Source organism: Engystomops pustulosus, chromosome 7 (genome assembly GCF_040894005.1).
Source record: "Engystomops pustulosus chromosome 7, aEngPut4.maternal, whole genome shotgun sequence".
In the NCBI taxonomy this organism is placed as follows: Eukaryota; Metazoa; Chordata; class Amphibia; order Anura; family Leptodactylidae; genus Engystomops; species Engystomops pustulosus.
Window position 1 is genome coordinate 141967015 of NC_092417.1, and position 18395 is coordinate 141985409.

Sequence of the window (18395 nt, forward strand, 5' to 3'; positions counted from 1 at the left end):
AGTACCCTAGGGAGTCAGAAAAATAGTAAAAGTAAAAAAAAAAAATTATAATAAAAAAACCTAAAAAATTCAAATCACCCCCCTTTCCCTAGAACTGATATTAATAAACAGTAAAAATCATAAACACATTAGGTATCGCCACGTCCGAAAATGTCCAATCTATCAAAATATAATAACGTTTTTTTACTGCGTTTAACCCCGTAACGGAAAATAGCGTCCAAAGTCAAAAATGCCATTTTTTTGCCATTTTGGAAAATATAAAAAAATTAATAAAAAGTGATCAAAAGGTCGCACAGTCCTGAAAATGATAGCAATGAAAACGCCAGCAAAAAATGACTCCACCCACAGCTCAGTACACCAAAGTATGAAAAAGTTATTGCCGCTAGAAGATGGCAAAATAAAAAAATAATTTTTTGTACAGGAGGTTTTACTTTTTTTAAATGTATGAAAACATTATAAAACCAAACTTAGTATCCACGTAATCGTAGCAACCCAAAGAATAAAGTAGACATGTCATTTGGGGCGCTCAGTGAAAGCTGTAAAATCCAAGAAAACGACGCAAATGTGTTTTTTCACTGCATTTGGAATTTTTTCCCCACTTCCCAGGACGCACCATGGAATATTAAATACCGTCACTACGAAGTGCAATTTGTTACGCAGAAAATAAGCCATAACGGAGCTCTTTATGTGGAAAAATAAAAAAGTTATAGATTTTTGAAGGTGGGGAGTGAAAAATGGAAGTGAAAAAACTAAAAAAAGGCCAAGTCGTTAAGGGGTTAAGGTAAGCATGTTAAGAATCGTGCTATTTTGCCTGATCAATTTGCTCTAGTAGCAGAAAAAATGGTTTTCAACTATGGAGCGATACTGACATCTGGTGGTGCGGTATTGTAATGCACCCTTCGAAATTAGCTGTTAAAAATGTCCAAATGCTGTGTCACATCAAAAAATAACACTCCGATAGCATCAACAAGGGAAAAGTGAACAATGTTATAGGAAAAATTGTCTAAAAGTTTATTGTAACTTTTTTTTGAAGCAGTAGAACATTTTAATGTAGTGTGTGATACTGCCATCTGGTGGTGTAATATTATATTGCACTCTGAACAATTACCACCATTCAAAAATGCCAAAGCAGCTTTAGAAAGATTTATTTTCCAGAATATAATAAGCTGGGGTCTTAATTGGCATTCCTATGTGCCATGCCTCCACAATTAATGCTATCTTCATGGTCTAGAAAGCAGGCCAGTTCTTTTGTTACTTTAGTGGTAGGTAAAAAGTTTTACATTTATTAATCTACAGTACATGATATATATATTATGGCTTAATTGTTTTTCTAGTAATGCCAAAGTCCTCCCTATCTCATTCAGATAATAAAAAAAAATGAACATTTAAAATATTTAGGACTTTCAACAAGTGGGATTATTGCTTATATAAAACAATAGAGCATCAGGTCACCCGTGGCCTGTTATTACAGGAATTTGCAATAGTGAACACTTCCAGAAAAGACAGGATAGAAATGTCTGATTTCGGTGGGGCTAACTGCTGGGCAAATAACGGCAGAGGTATATGTTGTATCATCCAGGCATTCGGACCTAGCAGACCAGTACAAGATCTGTGGGCACCTCTGATGGGGACTTGGAGAAGAAAGATGAAGCACAGTTTACTGGAGAGAGGGATAGTTTGTGAGGAGACATTATTAGTTGGCGTGCAGTACAGTGCAGGGGTTACAGTAGATGCCGGTGTGTACCTATGTCTAGAACTGGCCCCAATCGAATCGTCTTATGAAATTGACTAGAGATCACAAGCTGCAAGTGTCTCCTCTGTCATAAGCAGGCCTCGAGGAGGAGCTATAGTCTGGCCTGCTGAAGTACTAAGAAATCATTTTTAGGTGTATAACATATGTAGAGCCCTAAAATAAAGTGCTTATGTATAAGAAGGAACTTATGGGTGTTTGATGTTGTATTCCTCTTCCCCTTCCCTGAGCAGTTCATATGTAGGACCACTGGACACATGACAATGTTTCAGGAGATTATAATAGACTTGTTAAAAGCTTTCTAGCAGTAGCAATGGCAGCCTCGCCTGTAGCCCCAGACATTACATGGATGGATCTCACAGATGCTGGAAGTGCAAGCAGCCTGGACACTTTGCCAGAGACGGTTGGGCTCAAGGGGACATAAAAAGTCACAACTATTGTCAAGCAAGAAGAATCCAAAAGAGGAGACCCAGTAAGAACAGCCAAAATAGGACTAAGTTATGAAGTGAAATTCAGGGTGGCCTACCTATCAGGAACGCCGTATCATTAGCCAGGCTCTTTATAAAGAACATAATGGGCAAGTAAAAAGAACAGCAAAGTGGTTTGATGCGTATAAGGAGTATGGCTTCCTCAGTGTTATAGGTTCTAACAAGGATGTAGTTGTCCATTGCACCACTATTAGAGATGAGCGAACATACTCGTCCGAGCTTGATGCTTGTTCGAGCATTAGCGTACTTGAAACTGCTCGTTGCTCGGACGAATACTTCGCCCGCTCGAGAAAATGGCATCTCCCGCCGTTGTGATTTTTGGCGGCCAGAAACAGAGCCAATCACAAGCCATGAGACTCTGCACTCCACCCAGCATGACGTGGTACCCTTACACGTCGATAGCAGTGGTTGGCTGGCCAGATCAGGTGACCCTGGGATAGACTAGCCCCTGCCCGCGCTGCTCGGATCATTCTGTGTCTGGATGCCGTTAGGGAGAGAGCTGCTGCTGGTCAGGGAAAGCGTTAGGGTGTTCTATTAGCTTACTGTTAGGCAGGAGTGATTCTACAAGAACCCAACAGCCCTTCTTAGGGCTACAATAACGTTTTATTTTCCTTTTTTTTTGGTTTGCCTGTGGCTGGGCTTGCTGGCAATAGTAGTGCAGCTAGTACCATATTGTGAGGAATTTGCTGGGAGACTTGCGACCGTTGTGTTTAGCTCTTAGTGACACACATATCCACCTTAAACACCGAAGTGGGACAATTTATTAGGGGTTTAATTTGAATTAGGCACAGTCTGCTGATTTATTTTTTTTTACGTTTATTTCTTTTTATAACTCAAAGTCATCAGGTAAAGCACAAAATCCAGTTGTGTGCTGTCAGTGTAGGTTAGAAACTATCCATAGCAATAGGATAGCATCGTTTTGTTTAAAAAAATAAAATAAAATAAAAAAAAACACAAAAAAAAAAAAAAAAAATTTACACTTTAATTTGGAAAATGTTTAACCCGAGGGCTAGGGGTAGAGGACGAGGGCGTGAGCGTCCAACTACTGCAGGGGTCAGAGGCCGTGGTCCTGGGCGGGGTGAGACACCACCTGCTGATGAGGGAGCAGGGGAACGCCGCAGCAGGGGTTCCACCACTACTAGCTTAACTACCACCAGTATGCGCAGGCATATGAATGCTAAACACCCTACTCAATGGCACCAAGCCCGTTCACCTCCGGCCGGGCATACCACTGCTCCTTCCCCTGTGTCATCTGCTAGTCAGCCCCCTGCCCAGGGCCCCGGCCCAAACACCTCCCTTGCGAAAACCCCATCTTCGCCTCCACGATCCTCCACAGGATCCACCAGCGTTCAGCTCTCCATACCCCAGACGCTGGAACGCAAAAGGAAGTATAGTGCAACCCACCCACACGCCCAAGCCCTCAACATCCACATCTCCAAACTGCTTAGCCTGGAGATGCTGCCCTATAGGCTGGTAGAGACCGAGGCCTTTCGAAACCTCATGGCGGCGGCCGCCCCTCGGTATTCGGTCCCCAGCCGCCACTACTTTTCCCGATGTGCCGTCCCAGCCCTGCACAAGCACGTGTCAGACAACATCATCCGTGCCCTGACCAACGCCATTTCTGACAAGGTCCACCTGACCACGGACACGTGGACGAGTGCTGCCGGACAGGGCCACCATATATTGCTGACGGCACATTGGGTTAACTTGGTGGAGGCTGGGACCGAGTCTAACCCTGGGGCTGGTCATATACTGCCGACGCCGAGGATTGCGGGGACTACCTCGGTCCAGGTCTCAAAGGCCTACTATGCCTCCTCCTCCTTCTCCGTGGGCATGGCGCCATCAGGCGCCATCAATCGGTAGCTCTAGGCACAGCAGCAGTGCCATCGCTAAGCGACAGCAGGCGGTGCTCAAACTGCTGAGCCTAGGCGATAAAAGGCACACCGCTCAAGAGCTATTACAGGGCATCACGGCGCAGACTGATCTGTGGCTGGCACCGCTGAACCTGAAGCCAGGCATGGTTGTGTGTGACAATGGCCGTAACCTGGTGGCGGCTCTGCAACTCGGCAGACTGACACATGTGCCATGCCTGGCCCATGTGTTAAATCTCATAGTTCAGCGTTTCCTCAAGACATACCCCAATCTGTCTGATTTGCTCATGAAGGTGCGCCGCATCTGTGCGCATTTCAGGAAGTCCAGCACAGATGCTGCCACTCTCAGGGCAGCGCAGCGCCGCCTCCAACTGCCCGCTCACCGACTGTTGTGCGACGTGCCCACGAGGTGGAATTCAACATTAACCATGTTATCCAGAGTTTACCTGCAGCGCAGAGCGATTGTAGACTGCCAGATGTCAACTTCCACCAGAACTGGTAGTCAGGTTAGTCAGCTTCCTCAAGTCTACAATGAGGAGTGGACGTGAATGTCTGATACCTGTCAGGTGCTGAGTAACTGTCAGTGGCGATGCCGCCATCATCAGCCTCACCATCCCGCTGCTTGGCCTGTTGAAAAACTCTCTGATCAGCATGAAGTCGGAAGCTTTGCGCTCGTCACAAGAGACGGGGGAAGAAGATTCCCTTGTTGATAGCCAAAGCACCCTCAGGTCTGTTTCTCAGCGCATATCGGAGGAGGTGGAGGAGGATGAGGAGGAAGAGGAGGAGAATGTTGGCGAGACACAAGAGGGGAGCATTGCTCAGACCTTCACTGTTCAGCGTGTATGGGCAGAAGAAGAGGAGTTGGAGGAGGAGGAAATGGGCAGTCAGGCCAGTGAGGGGAGTGAATTCTTGCGCGTTGGGACTCTGGCGCATATGGCAGATTTCATGCTAGGCTGCCTATCCCGTGACCCTCGCGTTCAAAGAATTTATTCCAGCACCGATTACTGGGTATTCACTCTCCTGGACCCGCGGTACAAGCAAAATCTTTCCACTCTCATCCCTGGAGAGGAAAGGAGTGTGAGAATGCATGAATACCAGCAGGCCCTGGTGCACAAGCTGAAACAGTATTTCCCTTCTGACAGCGCTAGCGGCAGAGGGCGTACTTCTGCGGGACAAGTAGCGAGGGAGAGTAGGCGAGCAGGCAGCTTGTCCAGCACTGGCAGGGGTACGCTTTACAAGGCCTTTGCCAGTTTTATGTCACCCCAGCAAGACACTGTCACCTGTCCCCAGTCTCGGCAGAGTAGGGCTGATCTTTACAGAAAGATGGTGAGGGAGTACGTAGCTGACCATACCATCGTCCTAAATGATCACACTGCTCCCTACAACTACTGGGTTTCAAAGCTGGACATGTGGCACGAACTGGCGCTGTACGCCTTGGAGGTTCTTGCCTGCCCTGCCGCTAGCGTGTTGTCCGAGCGGGTTTTCAGTGCAGCTGGTGGCATCATCACCCGATAAGCGTACACGCCTGTCGACTGACAGCGCTGACAGGCTGACGCTTATCAAGATGCATAAAGCCTGGATTTCTCTGGATTTTCATTCTCCACTAGGTGAAAGAAGCTCAACCTGAATAATGTATGCACTCCTCCTCATTGTCCTCCTTCTCCTCCTCTTTGTACACTAAAGCAGAGGAAACTGGCTATTTTTTGCCAGGGCCAACTGGCTCTAGCTATAGTACTCTATGTATTTAATTTTTCTGGAGGGCCACCTACCCGGTCCTCTGTTTTAAACAATTTTTGGGAGTGCCAAATACAGGCACTCAATCCATTTAATTTTTCTGGAGGACCACCTACCTGCTCCTCTGGTTTGAAAACTTTTTTGAACTGCCACATACAGGCACTATCCAAATTAAATTGTCTCCATAGCAGCCTCCACATGTCGTCTTTTTAGCTGCCTCCACACGTTGCCTCCATTGCTACCTCCACACGTCATCGCCATAGCTGCCTCCATACATGGTCTCCTTATCAAACGAACTGTGTCAGGCAGAATTTTGGGTTGTTTTCATGGCTTCCACATCAAACTTGTTAATTTTGTCGCCACCCTGCTGTGTAATCCACAAAATATACTGGCAAACTTTTATCATTTACCGATATTATTTCAGCGCTTCTTGCGCATCTGTTTACATTCCCCTCACCCGCCATAACCCAAACTTATAAGAACACTACCACACTTGATCTTATACACAAGGTTCTTAGAAGTGCTGTTTGGGGAGGAGCCGAGAGACAGGGGCTTGGACAGGCGATAGCTCGCCTGGCAGCGGAGCGCCAGCTCCATCGCAAGATCCAACTAACATAGTTTTAACTGCAGCAGCTTTAATCTACTACTAGTTCACTGCCTCCATACATGATCCCCTTATCAAATGAGCTGTGTCAGGCAGAATTTTCAGGTGTTTCACCAGATACATAGTGGAACTCGGCCCATCTGTCGCCGCCATGCTGGAGACCTGAAGTTGCAATCATAGCAGCGCAATATGGATGCCCCATACTGTCGCTCTTAATCATGGAACCATTTCCGTAAAAACAATTAAAAATAGAACCACTATGCTATTCCATTATTCCTAGGTGAAATATTCAAACGACCCGGCCTGCTTTGAAAATTATAATTTTTATAATTTTTTTATAAAAGTAAACGCTTCTGGCCCACAGGCCCATTTTGGGTGGGGAGGAGCCGAGAGACAGGGGCTTGGACAGGCGAAAGCTCGCCTGGCAGTGGACCGCCAGCTCCATCCCAAGATTAGGCAGCCTCAGAGGCATCCATGCATGCTGCCCCTGCTGTTTCCTGTCCATTTTGCCTCCACGATCCTCCACAGCGTCCACCAATGTCTCCATGCGCAACTTTCAACTCTCTATACCCCAGACGCTGGAGCACGAGAGGATATGCAGCGCATCATCCCCTTATCAAACGAGCTGTGTCAGGCAGAATTTTCAGGTGTTTCACCAGATACATAGTGGAACTCGGCCCATCTGTCGCCGCCATTCTGGAGACCTGAAGTTGCAATCATAGCAGCGCAATATGAATGCCCTCTTAATCATAGAAGTCGTCTCCATGGCTGCCTCCACATGTCGTCCCCTTATCAAAAGAGCTGTGTCAGGCTCATTTTTCGGGTGTTTCACCAGATACGTTATGGAACTTGGTCACTATGTCGCCACCATGCTGTGTTATCGACTAAATATATCGTCAACCTTTTGTTCACATAGGAAATCATTTCAGCGCTTCTTGCTCACCTCCTTTGGTTCCTCTCTGCCACCCATTGGTTTGAAGCCTGAGTCCAGTCTCTAGCCTGCCGCTGCTGCCGCTGCCTCTGCATGCCATCCCCTATAGTGTCAGGGTCAATTATTGGATGTTTTAGATGCTATCTAGCCTCATTCGGTCACTCTGTCATGGCCATGCTGTTGCCCATAATTTTTGCATAATGGTGCGATAAAGCAGCCTCAGAGGCATCCATGCATACTGCCCCTGCTGTTTCCTGTCCATTTCCGTGGTGTTTCCATCCTTTTCTGAGGTTCCCAGGTGTTTGGCCAAGCTTCCCTGTGCAGAGCCTTGGTCCCCTTGAAAAATGCTCGAGTCTCCCATTGACTTCAATGGGGCTCGTTATTCGAGACGAGCACTCGAGCATCGGGAAAAGTTCGTCTCGAATAACGAGTACCCGAGCATTTTAGTGCTCGCTCATCTCTAACCACTATGTAACAGCATGACATGCAGCAGTATCATCATGGTCTACAAAAGGGGGAGGAGATGGAGTTTCACGTGGTAGAGTAAGAAAGGTGACTGAGCTGTCTGTTCACTCCCCCCTTTCCCCCAATTAAAGGACATCAGATCAAGAACTGTAAACCAAGCACACTGAGATACTGGTAGGTGCCCCCCTCTGGGAGGATCTGCTCTTCTTTTAACTTCTTTTGCCCTGGTTTTTAAGAAAAAAAGGCTTTGAAATTATGCAAATGAGTCAGAGTCTCCAGGCTTCGTAGGAGTTAATGCAGCCTGGAGCTCCACAGGCTCATTTGCATACACCAGTATGTCTGTATGTTTGGTTTACCATCCTTGATCTGGTGATAGATGTCCTTTTAAGGAAAGTAAATGTGTCCCTTACAGGTGTCATCCCAATCAGCACTTATGGACCAAAACATAGTAATGTAATGGAATCCCCTCAGAGACCTTCACAGAAGCAAGGCCCTCCTACAGTCTTGTGTAGACTAAGCAGCGGAAAGAATCCACAGGCTCAGCATCAAAGAACACAGAAGTCAAAGCCTTTGCTAAAACTCACATGTCAAGCACTTACTGGGAGAGACATCTTACAGAAAGTAAACTCCACTGTTACAGTACAGTCCCAACAGTCGCTAGTTCCAATAACCTTTGTGTCTGTCCTGGAGCCAGATCCACAAGGGGTATGGTCTCCATCAAGTGTGAAATTATCTGATAGCTAAAGTGGAAAAAACCCATAGGGGTGGTGAAATGGAAGCCACAGTATTACCGTATTTTTCTGACGATAAGGCGCACTGGATTATAAGGCGCATTATGAATAAAGGCCTGCTAAGACGTCTAGGTGCATATATAAGGCGCACTGGATTATAAAGCACACCGGATTATAAGGCGCAGGCAGGTTCTTGGTGGCTACTTGGGTTAGAAAGTGGTCCATGCGGGTGGCAAATGAGGAAGCCACGTGGTTCGCACTAAGGCGCCTGTGGTTCGCGCCCGCGTGGTCTTCAGTCCCTGCTGGAGATTTGCTGTGAATGGGCCGTCCCTGGGGACCCACGTAAGTAGAGTCCGCTGCCCTCCTCTGACATACCCCCTCCAGTCACTGCCGAGTCCCCCTCTGGTACTGCCGGCCATGCAAGGTCGCTGCTGCGGCTCCAATCTCTCCATGCAACTGCCCTGCTCCGACGCACGATGTTGGTATCGCGGTGCCAGGGCACTTCAGGAGCCGGTGTGGGGTATTGTGCCCGTTTACAGTGTGTGCAGGATATTGCTACCGTGGCCTGGAGCTCTTGTTAAACAAGGAATATAAGGCGCACTTTTGATGTGCAATAAAATGATAGGATATTTTTGGCCGCCTTATAGTCCGAAAAATACAGTACAAGAAGTGAGGGCTGTGACCAGAGGAGAAATAAATGCCTGGCCTGCCTCTTTGATGTCAAGTGCCAGGGACGGAAGAAGCCCAGAGAAAGTGACGGGGGTAACACTGCCAATTTATATAAAATACAAAGAGGCTGATGAAGTAATGAGAATTTATTTTGGGTGTATACCAATTGTAGAGCCCCAAAATAAAGTGCTAACCTACAAAATGGAGGAACTGGTGGATGTAGGATTTTTTTTTTCCTTCCCCCTTGTTACAAACTGTAGGCAAGCTACAAATTGAATCTCGCTCATTGGCCTCTATTATGCACATTCATAGCATGTACCATGTATCACTGTGCCATTAACCATCCTGACCCCCCAAGCCTAGGAAGGACAATTCTACTGAAAATTCTTCTGGATTAAAACTAATTATCCCCCACACATTCCTTCCCATGCTAGAAGGAAGTAGATTAATCCTTGCCCCCTATTGGAAGCCAGTCTCAGTGAGGATTTGGATAGTTGGGAGAAGAAAATTCCCTTATCTTTTTGGGAAAGTTAGAATTGAACAAGCCAAAAAACCCTGCAGAATGACCACAAAGCTTTAGACAAGAACCCTTTCCTTTAGTCACTGGCTTATTCTAGTAATCCATGTAGAATGTACACAAAATACTTCTTTCAGATAGGAGGCTACACAACATATTGTTAGAATGACCAAGTCTCCCAACACAAGCCATGATGTCCTACGGCTGAGCTTAAAAGGTCAGCAGATCTGGCTGCAAGTCTTACAGCATCTGCAGGAAATTCACATTTAGGTCACCGAGGGAAGAACATCTGTTCTGTAACACACGTGGTTATAAACCTCTCTTGGACTGCACTCAGATTATGGACGCCAGCTGGTTCAGGCCCCGGCGTCCGCACAAGATCTGAATATTTAAACGTTGCTGCAGTTTAAAGGACACCTGTCATCAGGTCTGTGTCACTTGTCCTGTCACTACTACCTGTTGGAGCAGCTCACAAGGATCCCATCCCAGCCTTTATCTAGTTATTTCATTCATTAATCATTATAAAAATCATCTTTTTTATTATGTAAATGAGGCTGGTCACATGGTCAATCCTGTTCCCCCTCCCCTCTCCCTGCTCATGTCTGCGTGTAATGTATAGTAAAGCATTGCTAGTGTGTGTGCTGCATCTGCTGACATGCTGCATCCTCCTAATACACAGACAACAGCTACACAAGTACCTGACATGTTCTGCTATAACATGGCTGCAGCCTGGAGCTGTTGTATCTCTCCTATACACATATAGGCTGCATGGGGCGTGGCCACCAGCAAGCACATGGATCAGCCATCACATCATTATACAGCCTCACATCATTATACAGGCTGTCAGTCAAGCACTGGGGGTGTGGCTGTGCCTCCCACTAATGAATAAGCTGGACAGCTTGAATATGCTAATGCTTCATTGGACATTTCACAGGTCATTTGCATACAGCTTTAGGACCTCATTGCTTAGGTTTACAGGCATGTAGAGGGACAATGAAGGGATAGAGGCAATGCTCTCTAATGGCAGTTTGTGAAAATATATTTAGTTTAGGGGGGTTATTTTGCCTGACGGGTTCTCTTTAAGCTTCCACCCAAATCACGAGGCCGCCAGAGACCCTACAGAGAAGATAGAAGTGGTGTATTGTTGCTTCTGCCTTCTTCCTTCACTGCCGCCAGGTCTGTAATGGTTAAGCAGAGCTGCAGGGTATGATCAGACACAGTACGGGAAACTATACCCCTCAACGTACATTAAAAAACTTTTAAGAAGTTTGTTAACCCCTTAAGGACGCAGCCATTTTGTAGCTTAAGGCTCCGCCCCATTTTTTGGATTCTGACTTGCGTCTCTTTATACGGTTATAACTTTTGAACACTGTTACTTATCAAAGCGATTCTGAGATTGTTTTTTTCCCCACATGTTGTACTTCATTTTAGTGGTAAATTTTGGCAGATAAGTTTTGCGTTTATTTACAAAAAAAAAGAAAATATGATAAATTTTTGGAAAAATTTGCCATTTTCGAAATTCAAAATCATTGCGTTTTCAGGCAGATAGATTTACCACCTAAATAAGTTGCTGAATAACATTTCCCATTTGTCTACTTTACATTTTCATAATTTCTGAAATGTCTGGATAATTTATTTTGATGTCACGCGGCTTACAAATAGAATATCGCTTTTCCGGATTTTCAGAATTGACTATTTTGGGGATAAATACAGTTTTGAATGAAATTTTACATATTTAGCATCAAAACCCCCTATATAACCAACCCATTTTCAAATCTGCACCCCTCAAGCTATCAGAAACAGCTTTTACGAAGATTGTTAACCCCCTGAGATCTTCATAGTAATTGAATCAAAATGGAGGTGAAATTTAGAATGGTCATATTGTTCCCTTATACGTTCATTTAGCCCTAAAATTTACACATTTCCAAAAGATAAAAAGAGAAAACCCACCATACAATTTGTTCTGCAATTTCTCCTGAGTACAAAGACCCCCCACATGTGGCTGTGACTTGTGTTATGGGGGCACAGCGAGGCGCAGAAGGGAAGGAGGGCGCTGCAGCTGCCAGGATTTTAGTTTCCTCATTGGCCCCTTTTGAAGGCTATAAAATTTTCGCTTTTTCGTTATTGGGGCCATGTGATGCCATTTTTTTTGAGGGATGAGATGCTTTTTTCAGTGTTACCATTTTGGGGTTTGTATCACCTATTGTTGAAAATTTAGGAACTTTTTTTGAGGACAGGAGTAGAAAAGCATCAATTCTGTACTGGATTTTTTACTTCTTTTTTTTTGGTGTTCACCGTATAGCCTAATAATCCTGTTATCTTTATTCTATGGGTTGATACGATTACGGGGATACCAGACATGAATATATTTTCTTACGTTTTACTAAATTTGTCAAACAAAACCCTAACGTGGGGAAAAATCTATCATTTATGTATTGCCGTCTTCCAAGTGGCATAACATTGTTACTTTTTTGGCTACGGAGCTGGTTGATGGCTTGTTTTTTGCGGGACATGTTGTACTTTGCACCAGTATCATGTGTGAGTACATATGGTTTTTTGATCACATTTTATAGCATTTTTTGTGGGATTGAACAGGTAAAAATCATAATTTTTGGAGGGTTTATAACAGTTTTTTTTTACGGCGTTTATCGTGCGGGTTCAATAATGATTTACTTTTATTCTACGGGGTGTTACGGACGCGGTGATACTATATATGTGGGGTTTGTCTTATGATTTAGACTTTTTTTGAGTTATATGTCTCTTTATATGTTTTGGGGGTTTGGGGCATTTTTTGTGATTTATGACTATTTTTTTATTGAATAACTTTTTTTTTTACTTTTTCACTTTTATACCATGGGACATGAAGAAGCAATCATCTGATTGCTTGTTCATGATAATATTCTGCAATACTCATGTATTGCAGAGTATTATCAGTGTCAGCCTATACACTTGCATAGGCTGGCACTGTGCCAGTAAGATGACGTCACAGACGCCATCTTACTGGCAATTCTTGCAGGTAACTCTGGGGTCCAGATCAGACCCCAGAGTTACTATAGCAACGATCGGCGCACCCCGAAAACGGTTCGGGGGGGCCGATCGTGGGGGAAAGACCCCCCAGATACATGTTAGATGCCGCGGTCGCGCTGACCGCGGCATTTAACGGGTTAAGCACCCGCGATCGGAGACAACTCCGATCGCGGGTGTTACACTGGGGTGCCGGCTATCAGTCACAGCCGGCACCCCGTCTTTCCCGATGCCGGTTCGGCTCAGATCTTGAGCTGAACCGGCATCAGCTCAGCGTCCGATATATCGGACGCTGAGCGCTAAGTCATTGAGCTCAGCGTCCGATATATCAGAGCTGAGCGTGAAGAGGTTAACCCTTTTAATTGTTTTACAGGGAATAAAACAAGATCTGATGCAATTTTGAAATTAACATTTTTTTGGCTAAATGAATTATGTTTTTCATAAAATGTACAAATTCTCAGTGGATAAAATACCAAAACGCTCCAAAGTTTGATACCCAATCTCTCCCACGTATAACAATCCCCCATATGTGGTAGTAACCTGCTGTATGGGCACACGCCAGGGCATCGAAGAGAAGCTGCGCCATTCAGAGCAGATTATGCATTGTCACTTTTTATTGGCTATACAATCTTTATTTTTTTGGCAATTTGGACACATAAGGGCTTATTTTTTTGCAACATGAGATGCACTTTACAAATACTTCATTTTAGTGGGTCTGTTGCTTATTGATGCGATTTTATTAACTCTTAAATGTATGGAAGAAAAGAAAATTGTCAATTTTGGTCTCCTTTTTTTATTTTTTGGGGGCCATACACCAAAAAAAATATTATCTTTATTCTATGGATCACTACGATTACGGTGATGCCTCAGGTATATAGTTTTCTATATATTTTTACTGGAAAAAAACTAATAAGAAAATTAAATTTTTTGGTTGACACAGCTGGTTTAGGGATTATTTTTTACTTATCGAGTTGTCCTTTTCAGTAGTAACATTTTGGCGCACAACTTTTTTTGATCACTTTTTTAACGAGCTTTTCGGGTTTTGTTTTTACAGTGCTCACCAAGCGGTTCCAATAATGTTTCTGAGTTATTGCACAGATTGTTACGGATGCATAAAGTAGACGTCATTTGTGGGCACAGTGAAATCCATAAAATCCGAGCCCACAAGAAAACGGCACAAATGTTTTTTCACCAATTTTACTGCATTTGGAATTTTTTTTCCTGCTTCCCAGTACATGGCATGGAATATTAAATACCATCGCTATGAGGTGCAATTTGTTACACAGAAAACAAGCCGTCACACAGCTCTTTAAGTGTAAAAATAAAATTGTTATATATTTTTGAAGGTGGGGAGCAAAAAATTAAAAAGCAAAAATGAAAAGGGCTGCGGCGGGAAGGGGTTAAAGGTGTAGTCAAGAAAAATACATATAAAGATGTATAAAAAAAAATAGTCTCTTTGGTCCATGCCCGTTTGTTTACATGGGCACAGAAGCTGCGTTGTGAACAGCTTCTGACCGGCCGTCCCCATATGTCAGCAGTGTATCAGACCCTTAGATATGGGGAAGGGTGGGCGTGGATGTCCTCCCCGGGTCGGCTGAAAGCTGTTCTCAGCGCAGCTTCTGTGCCCCTCAGCTCATCGACTCAATCCAACAGACAACACAGTCCTACAGGATCAGCGTGTGCTATGCAGGACACCAGTGTTGGTAAACTTGCGATTAGCGAGGTGCTTCATGCGCGCAACTCCAAAACCTGCCTCAAATCACCAGATGCATCTTTGCACAACTGCTTCCATAGTTTGGCCAGTGTGTCACAGGACATGCCCCTCCTCATGGGACCTGACAAGGTAATTCAAATATCTTCTGTCCTCTTTACCTGAAAGGTAAGAAAGGAAACCACCGAGGCTAGAGAGATGGAGTACTTATCTGCTCAGGTTTCTTGTCCCAGGGAGGACGACACTCCCTCGGTTTGATGCTTTAAAGGTGAAGGGGAAAACTGGCATCTACTTAGAGCACTGAGGGCAATGTCTGTCATTGTAATTCTCTTCTCACACTGGGATCTTCCCATAATGATGATGTATCTGCTAGTCAGAGGATAGATGATACTTTTATAGCATTATATGCTTTGTTATATATTCCCTAAAATATCCCTTCAAGTGAAAATTGCATGTTAATAAACAATTCCAAATGTATTGACATGGAATACATGTGATGCACGAAAGAAACTTTAAGCAAATTATTTTTCTCTTTTATTTCAATGGACAGAACACATAAAAGTCACTTATACACATACAACTACTCAATAGTCCTCTCTCTCCTACAGAGTCCACATGCTCTCATCACTTGCCTCTCTTGAACTTCCCAGAGGGGGTGCCTGCTGTTTTTGCCTTTTTCTTGGCTGATCCTTTAGCTTCAGTTTCCTTCCTTTTGGTGGAGCTGATGGATCCAGTGACCTTGAAGAAGTCATCTAGTCGGCCCTGTGTACTGCCATGGCGGTTCTTGGCCAGCTTCTTGGCCCCATTACGTATCCGGTCTTCACTGAATTGCTTTTCTCCACACATGAAGGCCACCAGACCATCCTCATCAGGATCCGTCCACTTCAGTTCCACCCCATTGACATCGATCACCTCCGGCTCTATGAAGAGCTGGCGGGCTTCTTTGTGCAGCCAGTTTTCAGGAACAGGGTATTTCTTAAGGTCAATGTTATCCATGATCTCTTCTATACTTCTATGCTGTCGGATCAGTTCAATTGCCCTCTTTGGGCCAATACCACGAATTGTCTCACAGTAATCGCTGCCCAGCAGTATACAGAGGTCAATAAACTGTTCTTGTGTGATACCTATGTCCTGCAGTACCCGGGTGAGATGGAACTCCTGGATGGGCAGCTTTTTGGCCTCACTAGCGGTGAGATGACGCAGCAGCAGAGGAGTGCCAAAGGTCAGCGCATCCATATCTTCAGTTGCGGCAGCGTACACTTTTCCAGATTTTACCAGCGCAGCACATGTGGCCTCAGCCTCACAAGGCGCATCGACATAGGGGATTCCCATTAAAGAAAGCAGTTTTTTGCACTCTTCATTGTGTTGTTTTGTCACCTTCACCAGCCTCTTATTAAACTTCTCAATATTCTCCACTTCACCTGCTTCTTGTGCCGCTTCCAGCAATTTTTCAGCTTCTGCCCTCCTTTCGCTGCGCTTAGCCAGTTCACCAGACTTCATCTGTGGTGGTTTTCCATCAAACACATAAACGGGCTTGATGCCGTGCTCCACCATACGTATCGTACGATAGAACATGCCCATTAAGTGACTGGTGGTTTCACCTTCCTCATTCTGAAGCATGTTACCATCCTGCCGCACAGCTATGAGAAACTGGTAGATGCACATAGAAGCGTCTACCGCCACCTTGCGTCCAAAGTAACTCTTTATGTCATTCTCTTTTATGGCTCCAGGTGCCACATCCGCAATCAGCTTCGCTAGTCCTTGAATTCCCATTGTAGAACAGTAAAAAGTAGGGATGTGCCAACTGGAAAAAAATAAACCTGAAATACAAGAAGGGACATGTAATGAACATATTTTTTGCTGTGCATTATGTGTACTGAAAAATAAAAAAAAGTCACAATTATTGTCTTTGTTCATTCCACTTCTCCAAAACTAATTAAAAAAAAAAAAAATGCATGCTGCCACAACAGCTGTGAAAACTTAAAGAGAACCCATCATGCAAAATAACCCTCCTAAACTAAATATATTATCATAAACTGCCATTAGAGAGCATTGCCTCTATCCCTTCATTGTAGAGGGACATGCCTGTAAACCTGAGCAATGAGGTCCTAAAGCTGTATGCAAATGACCTGTGAAATGTCCAATGAAGCATTAGCATATTCAAGCTGTCCACTCTATTCATGAGTGGGAGGCACAGCCACACCCCCAGTGCATGACTGACAGCCTGTATAATGATGTGAGGCTGTATAATGATGTGCTTCCTGGTGCTGGTGGCCACGCCCCCTGCAGCCTGTCTGTGCATGTGTGTGTGTATAGGAGAGATACAGCAGCTCCATGCAGCCATGTTACAGCAGAACATGTCAGATTCATGTGTAGCTGATGTCTGTGTCTCTGTGTATTAGGAGGATGCAGCATGTCAGCAGATACAGCACTCACACCAGCCATGCTTTACTATACATTACACACAGACATGAGCAGGGGGAGGAGAGGGGAGGGGGAACATCACTGCCTCTGACCATGTGACCAGCCTCATTTACATGATAAAGAAATGATGATTTTACAATGAACAATGTATGAAATAACTAGATAAAGGCTGGGATGGATCCTTGTGAGCTGCTCCAACAGGTAGTAGTGACAGGACAAGTGACACAGACCTGATGACAGGTGTCCTTTAACTAGCCATAGACTTCATCAAGTAACATAGGATGGAAAGAGGCATACGAGCATACAATAGGATACGTCAGATCCCTTCATTGCATGTCTGGAATCCTTACAACAAAGGGATAAAATGAAAAAAAAAAAAATGGCTTGTAGAATATGCCAACAGTGTTATGTCTATAATAATAAAGGGTTTACCACTACCCTTTGTCACCCGGGAGTGAAGTGAACCACTCTACTCAACTTCCCCATGTGAAGTTGCGCAGGCACGAGTGTGCCAGAGGGCTCAGTGACGTCACTGGCTCTCCAGAATCCGCCGCACGCTCAGGCGTGCGCATGGTGCGCCGGGCCCTACTGCTCCGGCACCAACTTACCCTGAGCTGGTGCCATATATCTGTGTCTTAGAAATACCACTTTTAAGTGGTAGGTTTCCTTCCAAGGGGATTCCCACCAATCAAGTTGGGGCCTATCCACAGGGATGGAGCTGATGGAGATCGCGTCATTCTTGTGCTCTGTGGGGGGGTTTCATCACTGATACCCCCACGATCAGCAAGTTAAAGGGATAGGGCCCAACTTGATTAGTGGGAAAACACCCTTAATAGCCCCGCAGTCTTTATTTACTGCTATTAACTGACGAATAATAGTTTGCCCATTAAAGTCTATGGGGAACACTGCGTTTTTAATTTAAGCTTAGGGTACCGTTCACATGTACCTGCATTCTATGGCGGCTTCAACTTTCAATGACCACTGGGGTGTGACCGGAATAGCGCCTGAGATATAGATATGACATTATACATGGCTGCCTGAGGCCCCTGTGACTCTGCTGAGCTGTAAGAAGCTCCAGCACAATGGATATGCTCATGCTCCTACAAGGATCCGCAGACAGGCCTAAGACACTGACGCTACACTCCAGTAGTCATAACGTGCAGGAAATTAGAGCCACAGCCCAAAGACATCTCATTATTATTATTATTATAATTATTATTATTATTATTATTATTATTATGGAGATTCTCCTCGCAGCGCTCGCACTCACCCTCCTCCTCCGGCTCTTCGCGCGCTACTGTGATGACATCGCTCAAATTCCCGCCGTTCTGACGCGCGCGCCCAAACCTCCCAACGCAGACCGGAGACCCGATCTGATTGGACCGCCTGTGCAAAACCGCATGCGGATTGGTTGAGTAGAAAAACCGTCATACTATGGTTGTTAGGCGGGCTGAGGAGCCATAATGTGGTTGGCAA

At 44.9% G+C, this 18395-nt stretch overlaps 1 protein-coding gene across 2 annotated transcripts; it reads right to left on the minus strand.

The window, feature by feature from the left end:
- Positions 1-15006: 15006 nt before the first annotated feature.
- On the minus strand, positions 15007-18343 carry FEN1 (flap structure-specific endonuclease 1). 2 transcript variants are annotated; one of them, XM_072118045.1, is made up of 2 exons: positions 18190-18343; positions 15007-16315 (listed from the first exon to the last, which is right to left on the minus strand). In XM_072118045.1, the coding sequence occupies exon 2, from the start codon at positions 16266-16268 to the stop codon at positions 15120-15122; it is 1149 nt and encodes a 382-aa protein (XP_071974146.1). In that variant the 5' UTR covers positions 16269-16315; positions 18190-18343; the 3' UTR covers positions 15007-15119. The 2 variants fall into 2 exon arrangements, with proteins under 2 accessions (XP_071974146.1, XP_071974145.1); XM_072118044.1 differs by lacking the exon at positions 18190-18343 and adding an exon at positions 17866-18092.
- Positions 18344-18395: the final 52 nt, after the last annotated feature.

Bases quoted from the DNA above. Each gene is read 5' to 3' on its own strand.
- FEN1 (XM_072118045.1), bottom strand. From the start codon at position 16,268: ATGGGAATTCAAGGACTAGCGAAGCTGATTGCGGATGTGGCACCTGGA.